Source organism: Drosophila novamexicana, unplaced genomic scaffold, assembly GCF_003285875.2.
Source record: "Drosophila novamexicana strain 15010-1031.04,08,12 unplaced genomic scaffold, DnovRS2.1 tig00000108-arrow-pilon, whole genome shotgun sequence".
In the NCBI taxonomy this organism is placed as follows: Eukaryota; Metazoa; Arthropoda; class Insecta; order Diptera; family Drosophilidae; genus Drosophila; species Drosophila novamexicana.
Window position 1 is genome coordinate 3,202,371 of NW_020824772.1, and position 26,723 is coordinate 3,229,093.

The window sequence follows — 26,723 nt, forward strand, 5'->3', positions numbered from 1 at the left end:
CGTTAACAATTAATTCCTTGCCGACAGCCGCATGCCGTTTACGCCAAAGATGTGCTCGATATTGAACAGTTCTCAACTGTGAAGGGTGTCAATATCGACGAATCCGATACGAATTTTTATACGAAATTCAATACGGGCTCTGTATCCATTTCATGGCAAAATGAAATGATGGAAACCGAATGCTTTCGCGAGCTGAACGTTTTTGGTCCCGACGAATGCCCCACGCCCGATTTGTTGATAAATGCCGTACCGGAACCGGACAAGGCAGGCTGTTTTCCGTTCAGGCGCAAGGTATAAGTTAAATCACCTATCAACTATATCAAAGCTGACAATCTCTTTGGTTTGTTTTTGCTTGCAGAAGAAGCAGCCGGCTCGCACACAGCCCATACCCATTCCTGAGCACCTGCTTACCACTTGTCACAGCGTGTCATCCACAACGGTCGAGAGCTGATAGCATACAATAACTAAAGCCCAAACGCCTAACGTTTCCACATAGCACAAACTGTAACCCATACGCACACAGTTAGCATCCAATCCCAACCCCAGCCCTAGTTTGGGGCGAAGCGTAAAAAGCGCAGCACAACTGAAACTCATTGCAATACACGAACAACAACAACAACAAGAACGACGAGGGCGAGAAGCATTTTTAAAATTCTTTATATATATATTTATATATATATATATACATATATATATGAATGTATTTTTTACATTAATTTTCTAATGGAAACACTGAATTGAAGAAAAATATGCAAGCAAATTTCTATAAACTACATATAAATACACAATTATATTTATAAATGATTCAAAAAAGAAAAGACTTACACGAACACAACATGAATACACTGAGAGCAACGCACGTTAGGTGGTTACTTAAATGATTGTAGCATACCATACACCATACACCATACACCATACACCATATACCATACCGTACTTAGGTATTATACGAGTAGGTTTATATGGTAATTCGACACCTAGAAAGCGAATACTAAAACGAAAAGTAAAACAACAAAAAAATAATAATAATAATAACAATAATAATAATTAAAAGCCGCAATCCAAATTGGCCGTCAGTTTGTCATAGCACCTAAAGTAATGATACTTAAAATACATACAATTGTATGCTATTTAAATATGTATACAACAACTACTTATAATTAATAATACATACATACATACACATACACACTTACACCTTTCTATATATGTAGATGGCAATCTCGGGGCGATGCCAGAGCAAAGAATGTAATATTTGTAAAGTAGTTTTTGTGCTCAACGTGTTTTTGCTAATGTGGGGGCGCAGCGTCAGGCGGAGGGTCGGACGATTGGACGGGCGAAGGGCTTATGCGTCAAGTGTTTTTAGTTAGCATTTTAAAGGCCGTTAAGCAAATGACATAAATACTCGAAAAACTTTAGTGCATTTTTATTGAAATACTTAACATACATACGTACATACAACTACATATATATGGCATATATAAATCTATAAAAAAAATCTATGTAAATGTTCACACATGAATATAAATGTAAATTTTTTCTTAATTGCCGCACACTTTTCCTACGCTTTTCAATGCTCATCAATCTATTCTGTTGCCTAAGTTTAAGTTGACTGCAATTTGTTCATTAAGATTTTGAGAACGTGATTACTGATATTTTTTTTATTGTTTTGTCATGCAATCAATTTGCATACATACTAACATATGTATGTATGTATATATATTGACATACTGCAAATGATGCCAGCTAATTTCTAATTGAGACGTCGGCTAGTGTTTAAGAGTTCCGTGTATAAATGTGTAGTGTAGGCATTTTTGTAATTAGCAACAAAAACAAATATAAAAACACACAAACAATTTGAGAATTTATTATGTTACTCATTAAATGCAAATCATTCAAAATTGCGGCTACCCATTTAGCAAACAATGCGAATGCGACTGCAATTGCGAACGCCACGCGCAACATTTAGTTACAATTCAATTGATTTTTTTGGCACAACTAGCTTATTGTAGGGTATACAATGGCAGCAAGCAGCAAGCAAGTTACATACATATTTCAATAAAAAGCACAGCCCAAAACAAAAACCACAAAAAGAACAACAAAAAAAAAAATTAAAAAAAATAAACGCCACAAGCTCGAAAAAAAAACGCATAATTGAATTTTAGCACAAGAGAAACAAAGCAAGCGCCGAAATATTTATCTATAGTAATTAAAGGCATATTTATAGATCATAATAAATACCAGATATACAAACATAGAAACTACTGTGTAAGAGCAATTAAATGCAAAACAAAAATAAAACAAACATTCAACAAACAAAAAACAACAATAAACGTATTTAACTACAAGAATTGGGAATTGTCATTTTATTCATTAGTTCGACGAAAGATATTAGTTTGCAAATTGATTCAAAGGCTGTGAATGCTAATGCGGATAACTAGCTATTATCACCCGCCTGTGCATAGGTTTCTAGCCTTGTTCTAGTAAATGGAATCCGATTTTTTAATATTTAAAAAAATTTGTAATTTTAAACAAATTTGCTAGCTTGCAAGCGAATAACATACATAAAACATATGAATAACTTGATTTTTTATTGACTTTATGTTCCATAACCCAATTCTCAATCAAATGTATTTTATAAAATTGTAATTAAATCAATAAAGGCTTTCGTTTACAATTGGTGACCCTTGTGCTTATTACTTCGCCCGTATAATAAAGGTCGCACTCGGCACCATTGTTCTCGAAAGACCTCTCACCCAGCATATACTCGGGATTTAGGGCTACACGTAGTATATATCTATTGTTAACGGGCACAGTGGTAACATCTACCCACTGGCAATCTAGCACATGGCTATACACATCCGCGCAGCCAGCGCTGATACCTATCAATGGGTCAGCATTAAGGATGGACAGGACATGACTGTGATAAACAAGAGTGAACTTACCTTGGGTGGTATTGCCACAGGTGTATTTCCTGCGTACGCCCAAATTGCACTGGGAGTCCATCAGGCAGAAGGAGGCCTTGTGACCCTGGGCCACCTTCTGGTAGCGCTGATTGTAGACGTCGAATGTGGCGAAGACATTCATGCTGTGGTAGTGCATATGACACTGATGCCATTCCCAGTCCTTGTAGTTGGCATAGGGACTAACGTCGGCATTGCCCACATTGGAGGCCTTGACCGAGAAGCGCAGCAACTTGCGGATACCCCTGGGATTTGTTCTGCGTACAACATACGCATCCTTCGACACACAGTTTTCCTCCATGGCGCAGGTCAGCTCTGTCATGGGCACATTTGCCAAGTACGCGCTTACTTCAATGTCCACCAGACCAAGCTCCAGATCCGGTGATTTACTCACACAGGCCACTGTACTCACATTACGATTGGTGGCATCGCATACAGTGGGATATGTCGACTCCCGGTGGCATTCCGATAGTTTAAGCTCGGTGCCGCGACAAAGAGTGCCCACCATGCCCCAGGGATGTGTTCTGCTGTTACCGTGCTTAGTGCTGGGCATGGCCATGGAGGCATAGCCCAGACCCAACTGCCGACACACAACATTACCCTCACGCTTTGTCCATTTTGTGCTGCAAATGGTACCCCACTTAACGCCATTGTCAAAGCTCACCTCCACACGGCCCTCACGCAGCGGCTGGTTCGCAGTAGCAGTTGCATTTGTACTGGCCAGGCGTACCTTCATATTGCGAAAATTGTTGCTCACATTCAGCTGGCAGCTGCATAGACTCAAGCTGATCAGCAGCAGCAGCGGCACAGGCAGAGATCGCGTATGTAACTCCATTTTCTCCTGCTTAGAGTCTAGTGGGGCTCTCGCACCTGTCCCTCAGCTTTAAAGCTTGGGCAAACAATGACGAAAACGATGAAAACAAATTAAAATTAAACAAAAAACATGTGGATAAACTCTGGAGCCTTATTGTGTAAAGATAATGTGCTTTGTATTTTCGTTCAGCGCCGATTTACATATACAAAAGCCAGTTGGCTGGTCGCCCATATTTTTGTGGTTCCGTGTGTGTGTCTGTGTGGTGCTCTTTGCAACTGGAGTGCATTCGTTCAACGCAAATATTAACAACAACAGCAGCAACAAATTGTGCGTCTGTTATAAATTAAGCAGCTTGGTAATCTCTGCCTTGAGCGCTGACGGCTTAAAGACGCCATGTTCAGTGATGATGCCAGTTACAAGTGAAGCGGGCGTTACATCGAAGGCGGGATTCCAGCAATTAATGCCCGGCGCCGCAATGCGATGCTCGCCCACGTGTGTCATTTCGCGGTCGGGTCGCACCTCGATTATAATGTGATCACCGCTGGGTATCTGCAGATCGATGGAGGTCAACGGTGCGGCTACATAGAAGGGCACGCCATGATGCTTGGCCACAACGGCTATTTGGTAGGTGCCAATTTTATTGGCCGTATCACCATTGGCAGCCACCTGGGGAAAAGAAGAGTGATATTGATTAAGTTGCAAAGCTCAGGAGACAGCCCAAAAATAGGTTACCCGATCAGCGCCGACGACTACAGCAGCGACATTCTTCACACGCAGCAGCGCCGCTACCATGCTGTCCAGCACCAGGGTAGCGGGTAGCTTTTCGTGTACCAGCTCGTAGGCGGTTAGGCGTGCACCCTGGTTGTACGGCCGTGTCTCCGTGCAGTAAACGTGTTCTGTAAGGGACAAGATGGACACTAATCAGCTGCTCGCATGGCTGGCAATTTTGCCTTTCGCTTTTACCCAGCTTGCCCAGTTCGCTGAGGTGCCGCACTACGCCCAGCGCTGTGCCGTAACCTGCTGTGGCTAGGGATCCAGTGTTGCAGTGCGTCAGCACACGCACAGGACCAGCTGCGGCCGCACTCGCCGTCTCTGCCACATGCTCAAGTATTGCCTTGGCGCCATTGGCGCCAATCGCCCGGTTGTCGGCAATGTCTTTTTCCAGCATGGCCTCGGTGGCGTTCAGGAATCTTGAATAACATTGAAATAATGGCTGCGCCTTGTCTTTTGAAGTTGCCTGTGCGATGTGTGTTTTACCTTTGCTTCATGTCTTCCACCGTCACGTTATCATCCTTGGTCAGCTCATTGGCCAGCGTGATTAGCTCGTCGGCGGAAATTTTCATGTTGACCGCTGTGGGCCGTGCGGAGACTAAATAGTTCAGTTTGCCCTCAATTTCCTGACGCAGCGATTTCTTGTTGCCAAACTCCTCCGGATAGATTTCGACGGCCAGCGAGAGGCAGCCCACAATGGCAATGGCCGGAGCGCCCCGTACCTATAAAGGGAGTAAACAAACCAGAGATATGTATATACAATTAATGAGTGGGTGCAAGTCTAGGGAGTATATCAGTATCATCTGCTGCTGTGTCAATGCTCTTATCTGGCCATAAACTCTTTATAGCCTCATTATTTAATGGGTCGCCGCAGTCCACGTGATGAGCCGCATGCGTGCTCTTTGCACAAGCAGCAGTAAACAACTAGGAAATTATCTCTCGCTCTCGCAGATTCTATTTGTTTAACCAAAAAATAAATAACGAAGAAGACTAACCCAGAGCTTGGTTACATATTTAGTCGTGGTAATAACTAGAGGGCATGCAACTTAAATGAGCAAACCACAAACAATTTCGTTTTGAGCAAGATGCAATTAATTTTGATGATGATGTGTTTGCACACGTTTTGATGCTTGGCAAGCAATTTACAAGATTTATTTAATTTATTTTTCTATAAGAAAATTAAATGACGTTATTTATAGAGCGTCAAATGGTGATTTGTACATGATTGAACAAGACAGGAATTTATACAGGTTCAGGGATTGGTACGTCTATTGGATAGGATTATTGCTGCTTACCTGCATCTTATTGATGACCTTCCAGCCGTCCTCAACGCCGCGCACGGTAAGATACTTGGAGACGACGGGCAGCAGCAGCTGATCAAGTATCTCCAGGCTGCCACGCTGATATTTGATCGATTGTAGGCTCATCCTATACAATTTGTACTATGCGACTAACTGTAAGAGAAATGCAAAGGCAAATTATTAGGATAGATCTCGCGGTTTGGTGCCCAAAAACAGACCAAACTAGTGGGCGGCGGCAGCTATTCAGCTGGCGTCAGAGCTCCAACATTTATGTCAGAATTTATGGCCAGAGAATGTATGTGTGTATATGTGTGTGTAAGCGTATTTATCAATTGATCAATATTAATCAAATGAAATGCCAACACCAATGCCAGGACAGTCGAAAATTGCTGGGGCAGATGCCGACTACGTCTGACAGGCGAACGCTTCCCTTAGCTACTGAACGATTGCGATGCGAATGGACCGCGACCAATTCGCAAACAGTTTGGCAATAAGAGAGAGCAGCGCAATTAGCCAGAGACACGGGCAGGCGGAAAGAGAGCGAGGGATAGGGAGAGTGAGAGAGTCTGATTGGGAGTGCTGGGACTGTGCTAGTTTAGAGTCTAGACTGTATAGCGCGTCGCGATGGCTAAGCGATTAATTCAACTTGTCACAACTTGCGTATCCGTTGCAAATTGATAAAGGCGTTGTCAACGATGACGGCGACGGCGACGCTGGCGTTGACTTTAACGCCGGCGTTGCTTCAGCCGTCAGCACGTTGTCGAGCTTTTGATATTTTTGCTTTTATATGACAGGCAACAGCAAATCGGACAGCGACGCTTATCTTGCATACATATGTATGTGCATATATATATATATATATATATGTATATATACATATTTGCTATTCAAATGCCTTGATAATTCTCAGAGAAGCGTAATTTATGCGGTTGCAATTAGTTGTGCGCGCTGTAAGTGTCAACCAAGAACTTGGCGCTGGTTCGGTGCCAAATTTGTGTTTAACAAATTTATGCACACACAAACACAAACACACGCACAAGCACAGGTAAATATTAGCGCATGCAACTGGTGGTTCCGGCAATGACAGTGACAGCGGTAGTTTTGAATCTTGACATCTGTTTAGTCCACCCTATTCAAAGTGTAGAGTCTATTATGCACTTGCCTTATTTTAAGAATTTTGAATTTAAATTCAAACACTTATTTCACTTTACAGACTAAAAAAATTGTAAACAGAAAAGGTAAACAAAGCAAGGGTAGCAGACTGTATGACCATGTTTCTTTTTTTTTGAAAGTGTGACCAGTTATCCAAGGCATGTTAAGTTGTCGATAGAAAACACATGATAAGCGGCAGCTCGATAAATGCCTCTTTTATTTGACGAGACAACAATATTTGCCAAAATGTTATGAAACACGCCGGCTTTCTTTTTACTCACTGTTTTGTTTACGTATCCAAGTCTTATTGTTTTTTCATTAATGGTTTTTGGTAATGCAGGAACTTTGCTTCAAATGTTTTTAAATTCGTTTTGGTTTCAACTTTGGCAGAAAATTGGTCGGTTTCGATCCTAATCGTAAATTATAACTGTAAATTAAAGTTTAGTGCGTTTCTTTGGCGTTTAATAAGTCCAATTATTTAGGCACAAAACTAGTGCTTTTAAAAAAATCACAGCGCTTAATAGAAATAATATTTTTACACGTAACATTAAGTTAACAGAGCGCGTTTTTTAGCATTCATATTAACAGTGGCATCGATATCGATTATTTCCAGTGCATACAAACAGCACGACAAAGTTCTGACGACTGTCGTCAGAGGGCGTTTGCCTTGCGGGAACTTTCAAATTATTACAGAAAATCTTTGAAAACCAAAATTGTATAAATTTATTTTAGAATCAAAATGGCCAAAAGTATAGGACAATCCCTTTACCGTTTGCAGCCAAATAAAACGTTATTTATGTTGTGCGACATTCAAGAAAAGTTCAAACCAGCAATTCCTTTGCTTGGGGCGGTTATAGAGAATGCCAATAAATTGGTAAGTTGTGTAGCATTGCATTTAATTTAAATTGAACAAGATGATATTCTAGATAGAAGCTGGTAAGATATTCAATGTACCACTGTTGGTTACAGAGCAATATCCGGAAAAATTGGGCTCTACCGTTTGTGAGCTGGATGTGCAACATGCTTGTGATATCGTGCCTAAGACCAAGTTCAGCATGTTTGTGCCGCCAATTGAAAAGAAGATAAAAGATATTTTTGGCGACAAGCCCAAGACGGTAGTGTTGTTTGGAGTTGAGGCTAGTTTCAATACACGACCATAATCTACTTCTTGCTAACAATTTCCTATTCTCCTATAGACTCATGTGTGCATAGAGCAAACGGCTTTTGACCTTATCAATAATAGTATGGATGTTTGGCTTGTTGCTGACTGCACTGCCTCGCGTCTCAACCAGGATCGCGATTTAGCCCTAGAGCGTCTGCGTCACATAGGCTGTATTATAGCCAGCTCCGAGAGTATTATTTTTAATCTACTGGGCGACAAGGACCACAAGTCCTTCAAGAAGATAGCGCCGCTTGTGAAGAAAGTGTCAGCCGATTTGAAGCTTTGGCAACCCACAGAGAAGACCAAGGACAAGAAGTGATATTGGCAAGCGGTGCCTTTCATGTCTATTCATTTACCATTAAGGTAGCATTTTTGTGTTGCTCATAGAAATTATGAAAGAAGGTACCAGAGATAGGGCCTGCCTGTCCTCGGCAAGCGTCGTCATCTCATAAACATTTTGCCCAGCGGACAGCTGAATGGAGCGTTATCTCAGCGGCGCCTTATAAGCCAGCCAAGCATCTAGTAAGCCAGCCGAGAGCAGCCTGTATTGACGCCAAGCCTCTTTGCTGCCAATTTATGCGAAGACTTGGAGCGCCCCTTGTACGACTATTCCAGGCAGTTAAATTTCATGATGCAATCGAAACAATCTCCGCATGTTGTTTGCCTACGCGCTCGAGGCAACCGCTAGGTGACGGTGACAATGTAGCAGGCGTCTGATTGACTCATAACAGGCCAAGATCACAATCTGATCTGCATGCCAGCTAGCCAGCGAGCCAGCCAGCCAGCCAGCCACATTGCTCCCGGCTCTGTTGGCAATTTATTTGCCAAAGCCCTGCCAGCTAAGTGCCAGCTCGATCGGATCTTAAAGCACTCGCAAGTGAAACTGATGGCGACGGCATCGTGGCACGCGATATGCAAACAGCATACCCAACATCTGGCCAATTATGTACCAGCTCGCTTATCTAATCCCAACAAAATATTAAGCCGCAGCTAATCCTCCGACGCGACGTGTGAAGAACTGCGTAAACGCCAAGCTGGGACAACGGTATCATGCGTAAAAGTTGACCAGCTTTGTCGAGGCCAGCTGCCAGCTGATTGCAGGCTGCAGCCTGTTGCCAGTTTCTAACACAACCAAGGGGCATAAATTTCCGGTCCGAGGCTTGAGACCGGTTCGAAGGCCCGATGCGCACTTGGCATATTAATAAATTTTGGCTTTGCAAAGTGATAAAAATGATAAATCTGTGAAATTGCCATACCATGTGCAAATGAACAGGCGCACAGGGGATCTCGAGCTGAAGCTCATCGCTGCTGCTACCAGGGAATTTATGTGCTTGCCGCCTGGAAAGTGGCAACTGCAACTGCAACTGCGCTCCAAAATCGAATTGTATAAAAATATAAGGACGAGCTTGCCGATGTATTTATACACTCAATTTATATGAGCTTAAATTTTCGAGCTTGGAACCAGCAATTTCCTAAGCCCGAGCAAAACAAAAATAAAAGTTATAATTTATGGTCGAAATCCTGAATATGAAATAACTACTGCTTTTGTCAGTACACAAAATTAATTAATTGTGATGCAAGAAAAATTTTCAAAATAATAAACTGAATTGTTATAGTTAAAAAAAAAAATGTACAATCAAAAGTTCGAAGCAATATATGAAGGGCGAGGGATTGTATTAACCGGGATGCAACTATGATAGTATTATATTAATAGTACTTAATAAAACTAGTGTTTTAATAATTAATATTAGTAAAAAGAATAAGTAGTAACAAATGTAAAACAAATTATAATAATAATAAAAGTTATAGAAAATTATGAGAATACATATATTTTTTAAATTTGGCTAATTTTTATTTCAATCCCGGAAGCGAGCTCAATACTCAGAGTAGTGCCTTATACGATCTTAGTACTCGTCAGCAATATAATAGTAGCTGAAGTACCTTTTATCTAGCTACAATATTCATCGCCAAAATGTGTTCAAAGCGTGTTGACAAACGTGAGAATCTCAAGCGGCGCTTCAAAGACCCGTTGACTACTCGGCAGTGTTTAAGTTGCATAATTTATGGGGATGTTGCTGGTTGTTGCCCAAATTAGCCAAATATTGCCCCAAGGGCCGCCTGTGTAATAAGATAATGGCAACAACTATGACTAATGAGAGATTAGGCTAGATGGGGATCACTTGCATTTCCCACACTGGCCAAACGGGGCAGGCGGATAGTTAGGAAGCCAAAGCTCTGCAGTCATTTACTTATTTAGTCATTCACATGCAGCAATTAGTTCAATAATTTTATGCTAATTATGCGCTTGAAACGTAGGTTCTTAAGCACCGCCTGTTAGTCGAGCATGGGCGTGGCCATTTTTGTGTCTAGCGGTCATAGGGAATTTTCACTGGCACTCAAAATAAGTAATTTCCGCGTCACCTGTTAACCCAGTAAAATGGAAGCAGCGGCCCGACCATTGACCAGCAATTAGTGGGATGCCCAGAGAGATGTGTATCTGTACAGTGAGTACTAGTTACGAGTAACATCTAATTAGCATATGAGTTATACGCAGCATTCAGAAGGGGCTCGCTACATGTTGCCCCATGGCATTTGGGGCGTTCTTTGGGTGTGTGAATGTTTGTATACGAGTGTGTGCGAGTATTATAATTAAGTTAGAAATACAGCTATGGGCCACGCTAAGTGGTCGGTAACAAGCAATATACATCAACATATAAGTACAGTTGGCTGATTAGCAAGGATATGGTAATTCCAATAAAATGCACCCAAATTAAATTAGATGACCTAAAGACCAATTCTAGGACTGCTTGGGCTGCTCTTCAAATTGAATGCTCAAGCGGGGATAAGAATCAGCATCTTGGCAACTGTCAGCGATAGAGATCTGTGCTATTCGTTTTGGCTAATCGCCCGAAACTAGCTCAGTTTGGATACGATATGCTGTTTACACCAAAGCTTTAAATGTTTTCACTGCAATCCTATCTTCACTTTTATCAAAGACGACAATAACAATAGCAACAGGTACAACAACACTTTGTGAAAGGCTGCTTGTCCATGGGCATACACACAAATTTGTAAATGTATTTACATATGTAACTAATTTGCTTAAAATTGTATTTTGGTTGCGACAAGTTGCCGTAAATGCGTCGACTCGCTGGCATACAAAAAAAAAAAAAATCAAGCAAAAGAAAATAAACCAGAAAAAAGTTAGAAAGATTTACAAATTTATGCTGGAAATTCGCTGCTGTAGCATTTATATGGGCAATTGGCCAAAATGTTGGCCAACTTCAACACATTTGCGTGCTTTATCTCTGTCGCCGACGTCTCCTTTGCGGTCTTGGCCTTTGTTGGACACATCAAAGTGACTTGAGTCCCATTTGACTTGCAGTTTATGCAGTTACAGTTGCCAAATTTGGTCAATTTCACTTGTTCAGCTCGAAATTTATGCCGTCTTGGGTATAGCCTGACTTGAGTGCCGGGTTGGGGGTGGCCTGCGGTGGGGGGTGGGCGCCTAGCTACGCAAATTAAATATGCATCATCATGCATTGCTACGTTTACTTTCTACGTTGATTTGCATATTAACCGGGGAGATATTCAACTGGCAGCCACTGCCAAAATATTTAAAATTTAATATTAATATTTGTTGGACATTTTTTCTATATCCTGTATGTAAATAATAGCTAAGAGTAGCTATGTGACAGGTTGACTTTATAAGATATACAACACACATTTTGATATCTTCTATATACTGTTCTATTTTATATGGCCTTGGCGTTGCTATTAGGAATTTCATAAGCTAGTTTGTTATGCAGATTTTTATATACTACACATTTTCCACTGGAATAAAATTGCTACCTTCAATTTTTCTCATATAAATAGCCTAGCATAAATGCCGCAGATTTAGATGTTAACATAATTATTGTTCATGGGTTTTTGTTAAGCATTCCCATCTAGTTATTTGTTCAGAAGAAAATTCTTCACGTTAAATTACTTTCTTTCTACTCTGTTCCCACGTAAGCAGAAAATGCGCGGCGCTTCAAAACTCCTAATTAGTAATTTATATTAAAATGGCATAAATATAAAAGAAAAATTAAAAAGATAGCAATGGAATAAAACACATGGGGTGTAGTCTAATTAACACCATTACATACAATATATATATATATTGTATATTTTCCAGATAATTTCTTTAGGCACGAATGGGAATATGGAGTTGAGTTAAATTTGTATTATTATATTGGAGCTTATACTAAACTGTCTTCTACATTTGATTGCAACAACTCGCTGCTGTAGCTTTCTTTGCCCAACCCATTTGAGTCCTTTCAGTTAAATCCACTGTCCAAAATGTCAAAGGCTGGGATGTTCATTCAAAGATCGTTTGCTATTTTGCCGACAGGCTCATTGCACCAATTTGTCAGTGAGTCAAAGCATTTTGTCACGATTTGCCATAAACACCTTGTGGAGCTAGTCGAAAAAGGTTTTCCCTCCATTGATTATTGTTATTAAATCGAAGTGATTTGTGTGCTGTGGCACAAAAGAAGCCGCCGCTTTAACTTGTATTAAGTAAATAAATAGAAAGTGAAGTTGTGTGCCAAGAGTTTTCCAGCAGGTCAATCGATGGACCCAGACAGACCCACAAAAATACACGGATTCACTTTCCAGACAGAAAACCCCAAAAAAAAACTAAAATAAAAACGGGCTAATGATAATGTTTGAATTATTCCAGTGCACTTGAAGCAGCGCGGCTGTAATGAACGCTATTACGAATCGAGCGCTTCTATCCGAAATTCCCAACAGCAGACTGCTCTGGTTTATAGACCCGCTCCCACAATGGCCGACTCGCAGTCTCTGCTGCTGCTGTCAAATGCAATCAATTAAGGTTAATTTGCAGCCACTTCCCAAATTACGAGCACAAATGGGTCTTGGAGCCACAGTCTTCGGGTATTGGAGCATTGGAGCTGCCTGACATATATATGTGTCAGTGGTATTGGCCAAAAAAAACCTTTTTTGCGGTTATGATTTGTGAAATTCTTTTGTTGGCAGGGTTGACCACAGTTCGGCACATGCCGACGCCAACACTCCGTGGCCGTGATTAATGGCGTGTGGAACATAAATTTGGCACAGGTTTTAGAGCAACCGCCAAGCTGCCTGGAGCCTTGTGTCAGATCTTGGCCAGATCTGATCTTATATGCTGTGCATGCAATCGCGGCATTGATTTTGCACAAAAGCGTTGGCCAGTTAGCCAAGTTGGTACGCTTGTAGGCCTGTCAGCCGGCCTGACAAAATTGACAGCCAACATTGACAACGACGGCGACAGCGCAGAGCATGGACAATGGCAACAACAACAACAACAACAACGACAACAACAACGACAACAACAACAACATCGACAACCACAACAGCGACAACAGCGACTTTGGCCAAACGGTAGTCGATGTTTGACAATCAAATATGGGAACGGCGTGCTGTACTACCTGCGCCATGACCCATATCAGTCATTGTTTTTGTACCAGTGAGCCAAAAGTTCAACAGGTCGTGGGCAGGCATTTAGCATGTGGCATTAGGCATATGGTAACATATGGCGTATGGTTTTGCTGTATGACTTATGAAAAGTGAAATTTTTGGCTGCTAGTCAATGGCCCGGCAAAATAGAATTGAGACAATGGTTAAGCATATTGGCAAGACTCAGCAGACTGACCTCATTGAGCCCACGCTTCGCACAACGTATGGAATTCGCTGGAATGGGTGAGTGAGTGAGTGAGTGAATGAATGAATGATAGCCTGCCAGAGCCACTTGCCGAATTGCCAGGTGGACTTTTGATTATCTGGCCGAGTGCTTCGGCTGCGGCTGTGGCTACGGCTGCGGTTGTGCCTGTTGCAGGCCGGTTTCGCTGGCATATAAAATGTGTTGACACGAAAGCGCAACGACCAAAACTGGGAATTCTGCAAAATAAGAAAACAACAAAAAACAACAACAGGGGGCAGTGAAATGCTGAAATCTTATGCTGATTGCCAGCCGTAACAGCTGCCTGTGTAATTTGTGCAGCAAAAACAAAAAAGTGAAGGCGTCTCCAAGAGCATCTTTCGTTGCCAGCAAGCGGAGCAGCACTTTCATTAAAACTTTTGGCCAATTCGAAATCATTAAATTGCAGCCAGAATGGCTCAAAGATGTATTATTTTTTTTGGCCATGCATCAACTTCCTGGCTGAGCAAAGCAAAGTAAAATTGTAAAGACACAAAACCAAAGACAAACCACTCAACTGCAATATCAAAAACCACTGAGTGGCTTATTTCTTTTGTGTGTTTGCCAACGACTTCTTTACTTTGCCGGCTCCAAACGGGTTTGGCGCTTTAAAACTTCTTTGAGCCTGAAGCTGGGCCAGGCCAGGGCCTGAGTCCAAAGCTTTCCATCAAGTGTTGCGCTGCTCTTTATTTTAATTTGCGCACCTAAGTAAATGCCCGGCAAGTGCTAATGAGACATAACGACATGGCCGTCGCCAAGGCCAAGGATCATTTATTATTTTTAACAAATAGCAACAGCTGCGCTACACTTGCGCCTGGATAGCTGCTGCCTAAGCCTGCCCAGCATTTGGCATGCCAATATTTTCTAATATTCGCAATCATTTAACTTAATGTGCGCTCATTTATTTTGCGTGCTGCAGATGTTGCCTGGGCAACTGCAATCCTATCCTGACTCCTAGTTGGAGGTTGCAGTTAGATCGGGGCGCTCATCTTTGGGCAAACAAAAATAAAAATTACGTTCAATCCCACGATATTCGCTAATGAGCCTGGCCAACGCAATGTGGGCGTGCCGATCGCGCTTCGCCTTCGTGAGCCACCAACACCAACAACAAACAATTCAATTTTCATGGCCGCCGGGGCGGGCCAGCAATTTATTACCTAATGCTGCCAGCGTGCGTTAGATTGTACCTGAGATTGCGAAGGACTGCAGCCAGTTGGTAAATATTTATGAACAAGCAGCAGCAGAAGACTCGCAACAAATACACTTAGCCCCAAGGGCGCCTGCAATTTGTCACTCGGTGTGCCGCTTTATATGGATTAAAGTTTGAGTAATATCTCCTTTGCAAGTGACGGTAAAAACTGTGAGAACCGTTAACTCAATTACTGCATTTGGGCTTAAAGACATTCTCAATGCCACTTGTTTTGAGTTTACAACACAAAAAACCGAAATCCAAAACAGAAACCGAAATGAAAATGAAACCAACGACGCGGCGTGAAAATGAAAACGTTTGCAACAAAAGAGAAAACGGTGTCCGGTGTCCAGAGTCTATGTAAGTGTGTGTGTGTGTGTATGTGTATGGGGCAGCATTTGGGTTCGTTTCAAGTGTGATGGCTGTCAGTCACTCAACTAACCTGCCAACAAACCAGCTAGTCGGCCAGACAGGGACTGCAGCCGGAGTCTTCTTTGGCATTTAGGGCTGCACGCGTCAGTGGGTCAACTATTTACAGCCACTGCGCTTGCAGTTTGCGGCTAAATGCTGAACAAATATCAAAAATTGCGAAAAAAGAGGCTGTGTCAAACAAAAGACTTAAGACACGAACTTAACAAACGCACTTGCTGCACGACTTCAAAGGCTGCCGCACTATAGCCCACTTCTAACAACCAAAAATCAGCATTAAGTTATGGCAACAATAGCAAAAGCAACACAGAAGCAACATCGATGGTCACCGAGTTTGTTTTTATTATCCACCTCGTTCCCCCGCCCCCTCCATAGACACCGAATCCCCCGCAAGACGACATTCTAAGAGCGCACGCACGCTGTGAAAGTCTAGTCTCAATGACAAGAAATTCTAGTCTTCATAATGAGGCTTATAAATGTTTTTATGGACGCAGCTCAGCTGTCAGAATAACAAAAATACTCGCAACAATAAGAATCGCATGCGCTGTCCGACAACAACAACAACAACATCATCAACAATTTGGCATGTCCACATTTATTACATTTATTAAAGCTATCGCAGAGATTTATAAACTTTGTTATTTGTTGCCGCGGTTGTGTGGCAAATTGGTTTTTTAATTGCTCCGTTTTATCTTTAGTTTTCTTTATCTTTTCTTTAGCCGATTTCAAGTCTAATGCTTGCAATATCCTCCAGAGTTATACAGTCATAGTTGCGTGGCTTCTTCCTCACTAATCTATTGAATTAAAGTCGTGTTTGGAAACTGCTACTTCTAACTAATTCCTGCGTTAATAAAGAAATTACAAACTGAATATGTTGAATATTTGCAATAGATAATTTAGCTTATTGTGTTTTGACTTTTGCGTATATTGCTCTCATCTAAACATAGATAATCCGTAATGCCTGGAATAATTACGATGAAGTCCGACCGATTAATAATTATAATTCCAGATTTGATTTTGGAAGACTCGTTTAACTTAATCAATGTCATATATAAAGCGACATAGTTTCATCTTCATTAATAATTAATTGAAATCAGCTCATTTTTTGATATTTTCAATATCCAATGACTTTCTAGCAGTTGTCATTATTTATAGTTTACAGATGCTCGCTGATTATCTTCTATGTGGTCACGAGCGATTGCCCGTTCCCAGGAGAACAGTTAGTTTCCCTAGCGGTTGGGCCACAGTTGACCACTTCTTCCGCATGTGTGAGCACACATCCGAACATATCAAAATGAGCTGCTAATATGAGTTGATTTCTAACAGCAGCAGCAGCAGCAGCACTGGCTTCCTGGGTTATGACTTCTGCGGCTGTCACGCCGGCGATCAACGGCTGCTAACTACAAACTAGCAGCGAATAATGCCAAGAATTAGTTGTGGAAGAATTAACACCACCCAGCAAACGGCATTGACCACAAGCCTGATTGTGCTGGCTAAAACGGCAAGTGGAAACTTGGAAACTGAAAACAATTTACGCAAACCGTACGACGAGCTGCGCGCTGCATAGCTTGAGATTGACTTGGCTCGGTGGGCCAGCAGGTGGCCAAGTCCAAGTGCATTGACTGCCGGGGAGCAGTAGGTGCAGCAGCAGCAGCAGCGGCAGCGGCAGCCGCCTGACTATAATCACAATTGGAATTGCACTCTCTTCTTCTGCTTCTTCTTCTTATTCTACTACTTGGCCACTACAAACAGATTGATTTGTTTTGCAGTTCCGTTCTGAGGCCTCGCAATTCACCAGTTACCATCTACCATTTGGCATTCTGTGTTTACTGTTAGCTGCTGTAGCTCATCTCAAATTGATTTCTAATACGGCTGCTGTCACCTTTGACACGTTTCGTAACGGGTTTTGTCTATTCACCTGATTGATTTTTATCCAATGACTGCTTGTCTAACTAACCAAGTCCAATATACAATGTATTCTTTGTATTTCCATTAAGTTATAGAATATTAAATCAATATACCAATCAATATATCAAAATATATTTTTAATATTCAAGAAAATTCAATTTCTTAAAACAAGTTTTTGGCGCTTCAGACAAGTTTTTCGGGTTCATAATTGGAAAGCTATCATATTTATTTTTATATATAAGAAGCCAGAGGTCTTCATAAATGACAGTTCTGTAATGAATTTTGAGATGATGAACGGATAATAATAATTATAAGCCTAGTTCTAAATGCCTTTTAGTTGGATGAAACATTGGAACTAGCTGATCTATAAACTTATTCCACCAATCACACATTTTTACACGAAATATTTGGACTTATCAATGCAAGCAGAAAAAGAAAATAAAATCATGAACAAAATCCTTTCGTATGATGGAGCATGAGGCATAGCAGAAGAATAATAATTATAAGCCTAGTTCTAAATGCCTTTTAGTTGGATGAAACATTGGAACTAGCTGATCTATAAACTTATTCCACCAATCACACATTTTTACACGAAATATTTGGACTTATCAATGCAAGCAGAAAAAGAAAATAAAATCATGAACAAAATCCTTTCGTATGATGGAGCATGAGGCATAGCAGAAGGAGGAACCGACGGCAGTTGAACCGTTTACAGCTTCGTCACACGATTTGTTCCGAGTCGTTTGCCTTGGCCACACAGCTGCATGAAGCAATCGTTCCAATCGACATGTAAGGCCCTTAAAAGTCATGTTTGTGGCTTTGGACTGCTTTGGCGCTGGTGGGTGTGGCATGGGCTGGGCCGCAGACCGCACAGCGCAAACGTTTTTGGCAATTATCAAGATCATGGCTGCCTCTTGTTCTTGACTTTTGTTTGCGATAGTCGTTCGTTAGAAGGCTCGGATCCCGTGTCTTTTGCGTAGGCTTTAAGGCACGGGCGCGCCCTTGAGATGCTGACACTGCCCATGCCGCGGGTGCTACCAGTGGTTGTGCCTGTGGTTCTGCTTGTGGCCTTATCGAGTGGCCATTAGTGTGAAATCGTTAAAGTTTTAAATGCCACCACGTTTTGTATCTGTTTTGTGGCTGTTGTTCTAGTTCTCTCTAAACATTGCAAATATCGTACCAATTAAATTGGCCAAAACAAACTGGCAGTTAGTGCGAGGTAAAAGCTTTAATCACATTTCAAGTGTTTGGCGTCTTGTGTTGTACGATTAATTAGGCAATTAGAGTTTTAGAGCGCGAAAGTGTATTCTCCATACAAATCAACCAACAAAAATTATAAAAGAATTCAAATGCTGGCCGCCTATTGACTATAAAAGTTAATTGTATGGTCGTAAACAATCGCCGGCAACATGTAGCAGGCCTCATCAACAATGTTGCCAGCAACAATTTGCTCGGCCTGCCAAGGCCTGTCAACGGCTACTGTCACCGGCCCTTAGCAATGCCATCGCCATCGCCATCGCCATCGCCATCGGCAACTGGCAACTGGCAACAGGCATTGGTATTGACATTGGCAATTACATGCAGCTCACGTGCTGTCAAAGTTGAAAGATGACAAATCAACTTGACAGCGACAGCGTACCAATTTGCATGGCAAAATGGCCAATGGCAGAAGATTCAACCGAATGATGCCAATGCAAAACGAGAGCAATGCACCCATCTCATAGTACTTGGGTGTGTGGTTGCAGCCAAAGTGTGGCTGGCTACTGCGTGGTGTAGTGCCAACCACCTTGACGCCTGGCATTGTGTAATAATTGGCAGTTCGTGGAAAGCTAAGATTTTGATAGCGATTAATTGGCTAGCTTGTTGCGGCCGTTGCTGGAATGCAGCTAAGTAAGTTGCCCCCCATTGCATTCATCTTGCCACTCAAATTAGCATATTCGTTTATGGCAATTGCACCCATTTCATTTCTAATTCGCTTCATCAGTCTTTCCAGCCATCTCGCACTCTTGTTTGTCAATCTTAAGACTGTTTGGTAATTGCAATTTGATGGTTCCATCATAGTAAAATATTATGACAACCATATAAAAGCGAATTGAAATGGGCCACCGCAGCGCCTGCCATTGGGGCAACAACGAGCGACGACAGCTTCCGTCAATTATATGGCCGATCGTAAGTACTCTTTTGGCGGAGGCGACTCAGCAGGAGTAGCTGCACCCGCTGCGCACCAGCAGCTGCCACTTTTCTGGTAACTAACTGGGCCCTCTGCATATTTCCATCTTATGACGAAAACTTCAGTTCGCGTATCGATGCGACAGCCAAATTGAAATTGCCAACTCGCATTTATTACCCGAGATGCTGCAGTCATGACAACGATGTGTACAGGTTACTTTTATATTTATATGAAAAAAGGAAACAAAAGATTATAAGTCGAGAGCACTTGGCTACGAGGTACCCTGTATGTCAGGGATGCCGCAGCAATTAAATATTGGAATCTTATCTCCTAGGTAAACAAATAAGAGACTGTTTTGATTAAAAGTCATTCCATTGATATACATCTGTATTTATCGATTCAAATCGAAGCTATAGCACAACTGGTCTTTGATATGGACGCGGAGAAAGAGCAACATAAATAAAGCTTAATTGAGCTGATTAATAATATTATTACCGTATACAGTCAGTATGTTTTTTTTCTGTCATACATATTAAAAGAGCTTTTTTTTACCCATTGGATGCGTACAGGGTATAAGAAAAATAGTTTTCTACATGGTTCGATTCCTTTTTTGAATTTCTCAAAAGACATTTAGCTTTCTTCTAAGTAGATTTATTTCTCATTATAAATCGTTCATCCCATTTCTTGCCAAATACTTTCTTGTTTTTATAGCTGCTGCCTTTTACCGGACTCTGGCAGTCTGTTTGTCTGTTCGTCTGTCTGCCTGCCCGACTGTTAGACTGTTTGTTTCTTTGCCTGTTATTCACACGACTTTCATGTTAACAACTTGCTTTTGTAACAGTAAAAATCAATAAGTACCTGCAGTTTATTACGTCGCCTGGCACTGAGCTAAATAACTTTGCTACAGAACATGCAGTGATCATCATTTACTGATGATGTTGCTCTTGTGTTCATGTTGCTCTTGTTCTTTTAACAAGACATTTGGCATTAATTTTTGCCCATATGCAATGCCACTGAATACACCAGGGACTGTCTCTGACTGAGCAAATATGTCGCACAGCAACAACAACAAAAACAACAGCACAACACACGACAACAACAACAACCACAACAAGAGGCACGACAACGTCAGCAAATTAGTGACATAACTTGGTCGCTGAACACGATTCGAATGAGCTTCAAGTTGGGAGGCCGGCTAAAAGCCTACCCCGATTCACCCGCAAAAAAAGAAACCCCTTATAAAATGCACTTATTTTGAAATATAATAACATTGCTCGTGCGCTCTCATATTTGTCTGACCTTTGGCAAGCCACCTTTCACCAGGCACAGCAGCAGCAGCAGCAGCTACAGCAGCAGCAGCAGCAGGAGCATAGGCAACAACAAGAACTCAACTTTTATCTTATGTAAGCATTGTAGAACCTTTTTTCGGGGTTAAATGCCTATTACAAACAATTTTGTAATGGCCAGTTAAATAACAGCGCTGAAATTTGTTTTCAAATTATTTAAGTCGAGCAGCGGCCAAATTACCCAAATTAAAGTAACATAATACAAGACGTGTGGGTGGTTTCGGGTCAGAGTAGCAGCCGCCACTGCACCGCACTGCACCGTACAGTACCGGCAACCGAGTCGCGTTGCTGAAGCTGCAATCGGTTGCTCTGATTTGGAAAATTGCTTAAATTGAGCCGTTCCTCAAATGACGATACATGACAATTTCAACTGACGCCAGTTGTCTTCACATGGGAACTGTCCGAAAACTTGTAATCGACTACGAGTTCATTTACAGTTAAATTTCATAGAAATTTTCAGAAATTTCAAAGTGCATAATTACAGAATAGACGCGAATGAAGCGCTTGTCAAAATAATGACAAGCCAAGGCAAATAAGAGATAAGAGAGAGGGAACTTGTCAGCTCTTTGTGATCGAATGCAACAGAAGTTGTCTTGGTAACTATGAAGACAGCAAAAGTTAAAGGTTCCATCAGAAAAAAAAAACAAAGAAATGACATTAAAGTAGCCTTAAGATCAAAGATCCTACAGTAATGTGCTTTATTTGGAGCAGGACAGTTTATGGATTGTAGTTGCAATTCTTTGACACGCATATATTTTCACAAATATCCAACTACTTATCATAGCCAAATTTTGAAAATCTGTAGCCGCAGCATGGTTGTCTCTTAGTAACTTCTATAACACCTTTGCTCTTGTGCTGTTCTTGAACTCTTAACAAATAGTTTAAGAATGTAAATTTAACGGACATTGTACTTGAGTTCCTTGGGCCTCATAAAGATGAATGCATGTTTGCACTCAATCATTTAAATAGGACACGAAACTCAGCATTTTAAGCGGCAGAAAATATCAATATACCTTTCTAGCTACATGCATATTTCACACTTGACATGTACTCGAGAGGTTTTGTACCATCTTAATGGACAGTTCATTATGTGAAATTGTTGACATGTGCCATAAGTACATTCACTTTTTTGTGGGCAGCAGCACAACGGGAGCTAACTAAATAAGCTCTTAATTAAGCACCTACGTCAAGTTTTTGTTTTACATCCTCTGTGTGCTTTTGAAACTGCAGAGGGAGCAGAAAGAAAACCAAAACAAAGCAAGTTTGTTGCCTAAGTCTTTAGTTTTGGCTGCGTCCCCAAGTAGGTCAGTTGGGAAATTTATGCCAGGCAAATTTTCTTGTAAAACTATTGCCGGACAAGAGCCGTATGCGCATGTGCTTGCATAAATAAATATCGTACACAAAAAATATTCGAATTTGGCCATGGCCAAGGCCTGGAATACACTTGGCCGTTGCATGGTTATGATTTTCAGAGTACGAGCTACGAGTGGGGCCAAGGCAATGCAAATAGAAATAAATTTTCCCGCTGTTTATTTTGCCAAGCGAACAATTTACAATTCGCACACATGCTGCGCCAGCAGGTTAACCGATGCCAACGAAAATGAAAATAAATGCACTTTAAACAGAGACTCCTGTCAACGGTCAACTGTGGGGCCTCCAGTTGTTTGATATGCCAACCGCAACAGCAGCAGCGGCAGCAACAGTGGTCAAAATAGCAACAGTTGCCATCGGCTTGTTGTAGCTACACGAATTTTGCTTGTTTTTACTTTCAAAAGACATTACGCTGCTTTTGGCAAAAGCCTTTTTTATTGCTGCCATTTCATCACGGGCATACGAAAATCATTAGCCTGAAATCATTAAGGTCAATCAAGTGCGTGGTTAAGATTTGCGTACGTTTTGGGCCAGTGAAATGGAAGCGATTGCTCTGCGCATATGTGACAAACCCCTTTTTTTTTGAGAGAAGGAGAAGCTTTAAGACTGTGATTATTGGGCAAAGATTTCGCTAGTCCAAAAATGAAAGCGTTTGATGTGAATGCCAACATATTAGCATAGATTCAAACACACAATTAAGACTTTGTATATTATCTAGAAGGCTGTCACCTCATGCTCAAGTTGTGTAGGCCTTTTACTTTTCATTTGTGTGCTAAGCAAATTGAGGTGAATCAGCAGGTTTTAGGGCCCTTAAACGTACCTAAAGCTACCTTAATACCTCTGGGCCGTGATAAATTGTCAACACATTGTCGAAAATAAAATTGTTGACAAATTTCTCTTTTCATGTTCTTAATGTGCACACTGCGCATTCTTTTTGAGTGCTTTTCCAAAACTCAACTTTTTGACTTTGTGTCTGTTCGTTTCAAGGTTATTTTTGGGCGTCTTCTCTACATGATGCGACACTTTCATTTTGAGGCGCTTCATATAGCGAAAGCCGACTTCCAAAGTGATTGTGGTTATGGGTTTCTTATCAACTTACCGTTTTTAGATCTAATGCGTAGGTTCCACATCGGTAGCTGCTCTCAGTCCTTTCACTTTCAAAACAAAACAGTTCAATGAATAACGGTACCTGCGACGATAAGCATATTCTATTATCAATTTCTATACATAATAAAAATTAATCAAAAAACAACATACATATGAATAACAGACAATGTCGTTGGCGTAAAGCGACTAGTTTTGTATATCATTAACATTTTAATTTTGCTCTCCGAGAACTGTGAGGCTTATCTCCCAATTAAGTCAGCTTCCCTGCTACCTGAGCAGCACAATGAGTTGTCTAAAGTGGGCGTTTGATTCAGCGTTCATCGTCTTACAAATTAATCAACACATGAACGAGGTTCGGCCTGAGGCTTGCCACGGGCAGATCGAATTGCACCTCTGCGCCGACCTTTGTGCCAGTTAGAGGAGCACGAGAATACCGGGCACACATGAGGCCGACTAATGGGATTTTTATTGGGTCACAAGGCGACGCAATTCACACAAGACACCCACTCCACGCAGACACCTGCTGCAGACCCGGATTTCATATAATGGCCTCTTAACGTTACGAGTCGTGAGGCGTGCCACAAAGCTAGTTGGGGTAGAGTTTAAAGTGCAACAGAGTTAAGGAGCGAGCCATCCAATACCGAAACAAACCAATGTTGTCAGGCAATTAAAGCGGAATCCACAATATAGTTCAAAATCTCATTACAGTGTTGTCCAACTGTATTTGGGCTTTTGACAGAATAGCTGAGTTCCAGTGATGAGCAAGAGACATTTGAGTAGCTGCTTGACCAACTCTTAATAAAGTTTTGAGACGTTTGGAACTAAACTTTAAACAGTTGCCACAGCTTGAGGCACTAAGGAATTTAAACCAGTAAGTGAAGCAGTTCTTCAACAGTCTTCTGAGCAATTAAGAGCGATATACTCCTAACGATGGCCTTTTCCGGTTGACTGAACTGCCACTTTTGGCTTCGGTAAATTAATTACGACGCCAAATGATTCTCAAGCAGTTTTCTGCACTAATTTGCAATAAAAACTCAATCAACGAGCAATGACAAGTCCAAGTAATTGTCCAGCCGTGTGACACATTTGTGGAACTCATTAGGAGTAGTGGCAAATAAAATGAAAGTGCGTCGTCGGGCTATATTTGTTTTTCCATTGCCTATTTAACTTTTCACTTTCATTGCAGCTAACTGACCCGATGTGGGGTTAGCCTAATAATGGCATTCCATACGCATACAGGTGGCTCATGGAATTCGTTCATTAGAGTCATTCGTTCGATCATTCATATGCGCGTAACAACAAACTTTTATACGGGATAGCTCTCACTTTTTAATAAGTTACGGGAGTTCGTAACTATACGCGAATTATATGGTTCTCTTAAAACTTAATTTAAAAGTTCTACATGCCGACACATTAAAAAGTCATAAATTTCGAAGCGAATGTTAAAAGTGTAAACGTGTCCGAAACGGCAACTAAATGAAGACATTTGCGAGGCAGTCAGATGCGAATCAATAATGAAATGGCATGCAAAATTCTAGACACAACAAGCGGTTAAAAGCCGCCGCAGGGAATGCCTCTGCACGGCGCAACGGTAAATCGGACTAAAGCCCAGACTCTGGCACAGACCCAGACTTCGACGGGTTGAGGTCCGCTCATGACTGCAGATACTCGACTTTAGATTAGAATGAATCATTTCCAAGCATCCTAATTGAGTTGACTGCGGCTGGCAGCTGGCAGCGAAAAGGCCAAAATATTAGCAGCCGCCTTGTCGAGGTGTGAGACTATTTAGCCAACTAAGACTCTGGCTTAGACATAATGCAAGTCCGAGTCTGAATCTGTGGCCAAATAGCGGCGATTAGTCGCACCTGGGAGCTGGTTACGAGAAGGGGCTAAGACGATGACAAAGAGCCATTTATCAAGTAGACAAACGCGAGCTGCTCGTGTCTCGTCTCTGGGCGTGTTAACCGTTTCCTGACTGACTGACTAACGGACCGCACAGCATCCCGACTCCAGGGCTGGCTGCCTCCTCCACTTTAATTACTCATTTAGCTGATCCCACACTTAAAGTGCTATTAAATGTCAGCCCCACACTTCTGCCCATTGTAGAAGAAATGTAGTTCTCTGGGTCAATGCGAAACCTTAACTAATCAAACCCATGCCAGTCTGTCAGCCCCTCAGTCCCTCAGCCCCTCAGACCACCAATCTCCCAGCCAGTCATCCGCATTGTCAATAAATAAAATTTTTCGCTTTTGCTGTGACAGCTTTCACAATAGTCTGGCAAAATACGAAAATTTCAAAACTGTTCTACGCACAGCAAAGTGCTAAACAATATATTTTAAGGCAGTTAAAATGAAAGCCGAAGAATCGCCAAGAATTTCATGGGTTGAAGAGATTACGAACTGCGCCAAATGAATTCGATTTGTTTGCCAGGGCTTGTACGATAATCAGCGAGTGACAACTTGAAGAATCGATAGGACATACATAAGTATCTATGTTTATTACAATATATTTACCAGCCCGTGCGCTGAGCGAGAAGATCTTCTCAAGTTGAACCTCACGTTCTGGGTACCATAAAACACAATGGAGCGTTGCGACTTGGGGCAGGCCAGCAAATGTCGCTGTTCTATTGTTCAATGACTATGGCTAGAAAAATTTCGGCTGCTTTTATGTTTATGCATGAATTCCAACATGAAAATGCAACAAGGAAGAAACTTTGCCGGCCATAAATCAAATTGGCCAAAATGCTCCTAGATCCAGCACGCAGTCATGGCCAACTGATTGAGCTGTCGCGTATTTGGGTGAGATCGCCCAGTGTCTAAAGTGTCCACGAGTCGCAGCCACAACCCCAGTCCCAGTCCGAGTCCCAGCCCCAACTCCTAATCCTCGTTCCATACCAGCTCCGATCGCTTGAGTTGCTGCCATTTGGTTTGTCATTTGAATTTCGTGCCTGTTTTTGCCTTTCTGGCCAAGCCGCCCAACCATTTTAGAGGCTGAAAAACTTCTTTTGGCTAAAATTGAACGTGGTCAGTTAAAAGGAAAAAGGAAAATTTCCATAGTCTGACTGGGCTCTGTCACCTTGTGCTCCTGCTTATATGGCTCAAGAGTCGCTACCATATTAACGGATGTTTGTCATATTTACAGGCAGAGCCCGCCTACAGATTTCGTTCTGCATATCTACAGCAAGTAGGTCAGTTTAGAGATCAGGACAGCAAAAGTGCATCAGCAAGCGGAAGCGCTGCTAGAGGTTATCCATATTTTATTAATGGTCTCAAATCCAGTTGTAGATACATTGCCCAATGG

General features: G+C 41.7%; 4 protein-coding genes across 8 annotated transcripts in view; 2 read left to right on the top strand and 2 right to left on the bottom strand.

Annotated features, from left to right (window-relative positions):
- Positions 1–1,486, top strand: part of LOC115772014 (G protein-coupled receptor kinase 2) — an 85,676-nt gene extending 84,190 nt beyond the window's left edge. For both annotated transcript variants that reach the window (XM_030717944.1, XM_030717945.1), the window contains 2 exons: positions 28–291; positions 359–1,486. In XM_030717944.1, coding sequence (XP_030573804.1) covers positions 28–291; positions 359–451 — 357 coding nt within the window. In that variant the 3' untranslated portion in view covers positions 452–1,486. The remainder of the gene's footprint in view (positions 1–27; positions 292–358) is intronic.
- A 1,141-nt stretch (positions 1,487–2,627) lies between these two features.
- LOC115771663 (protein-lysine 6-oxidase) lies at positions 2,628–3,846 on the bottom strand. Its single transcript, XM_030717477.1, has 2 exons — positions 2,946–3,846; positions 2,628–2,882 (listed from the first exon to the last, which is right to left on the bottom strand). Exons 1-2 carry the CDS (start codon positions 3,796–3,798, stop codon positions 2,650–2,652), a joined length of 1,086 nt encoding a protein of 361 aa, XP_030573337.1. The 5' UTR covers positions 3,799–3,846; the 3' UTR covers positions 2,628–2,649.
- A 96-nt stretch (positions 3,847–3,942) lies between these two features.
- LOC115771662 (methylthioribose-1-phosphate isomerase) lies at positions 3,943–23,505 on the bottom strand. 4 transcript variants are annotated; one of them, XM_030717475.1, is made up of 6 exons: positions 23,416–23,505; positions 5,844–6,002; positions 5,035–5,270; positions 4,741–4,967; positions 4,510–4,673; positions 3,943–4,443 (listed from the first exon to the last, which is right to left on the bottom strand). In XM_030717475.1, exons 2-6 carry the CDS (start codon positions 5,973–5,975, stop codon positions 4,114–4,116), a joined length of 1,089 nt encoding a protein of 362 aa, XP_030573335.1. In that variant the 5' UTR covers positions 5,976–6,002; positions 23,416–23,505; the 3' UTR covers positions 3,943–4,113. The 4 variants fall into 4 exon arrangements, with proteins under 4 accessions (XP_030573335.1, XP_030573336.1, XP_030573334.1 ...); XM_030717476.1 differs by lacking the exon at positions 23,416–23,505 and adding an exon at positions 7,283–7,466; XM_030717474.1 differs by lacking the exon at positions 23,416–23,505 and adding an exon at positions 7,012–7,093.
- LOC115771664 (isochorismatase domain-containing protein 1) lies at positions 7,660–9,836 on the top strand. Its single transcript, XM_030717478.1, has 3 exons — positions 7,660–7,875; positions 7,928–8,137; positions 8,198–9,836. Exons 1-3 carry the CDS (start codon positions 7,741–7,743, stop codon positions 8,480–8,482), a joined length of 630 nt encoding a protein of 209 aa, XP_030573338.1. The 5' UTR covers positions 7,660–7,740; the 3' UTR covers positions 8,483–9,836.
- Positions 23,506–26,723: the final 3,218 nt, after the last annotated feature.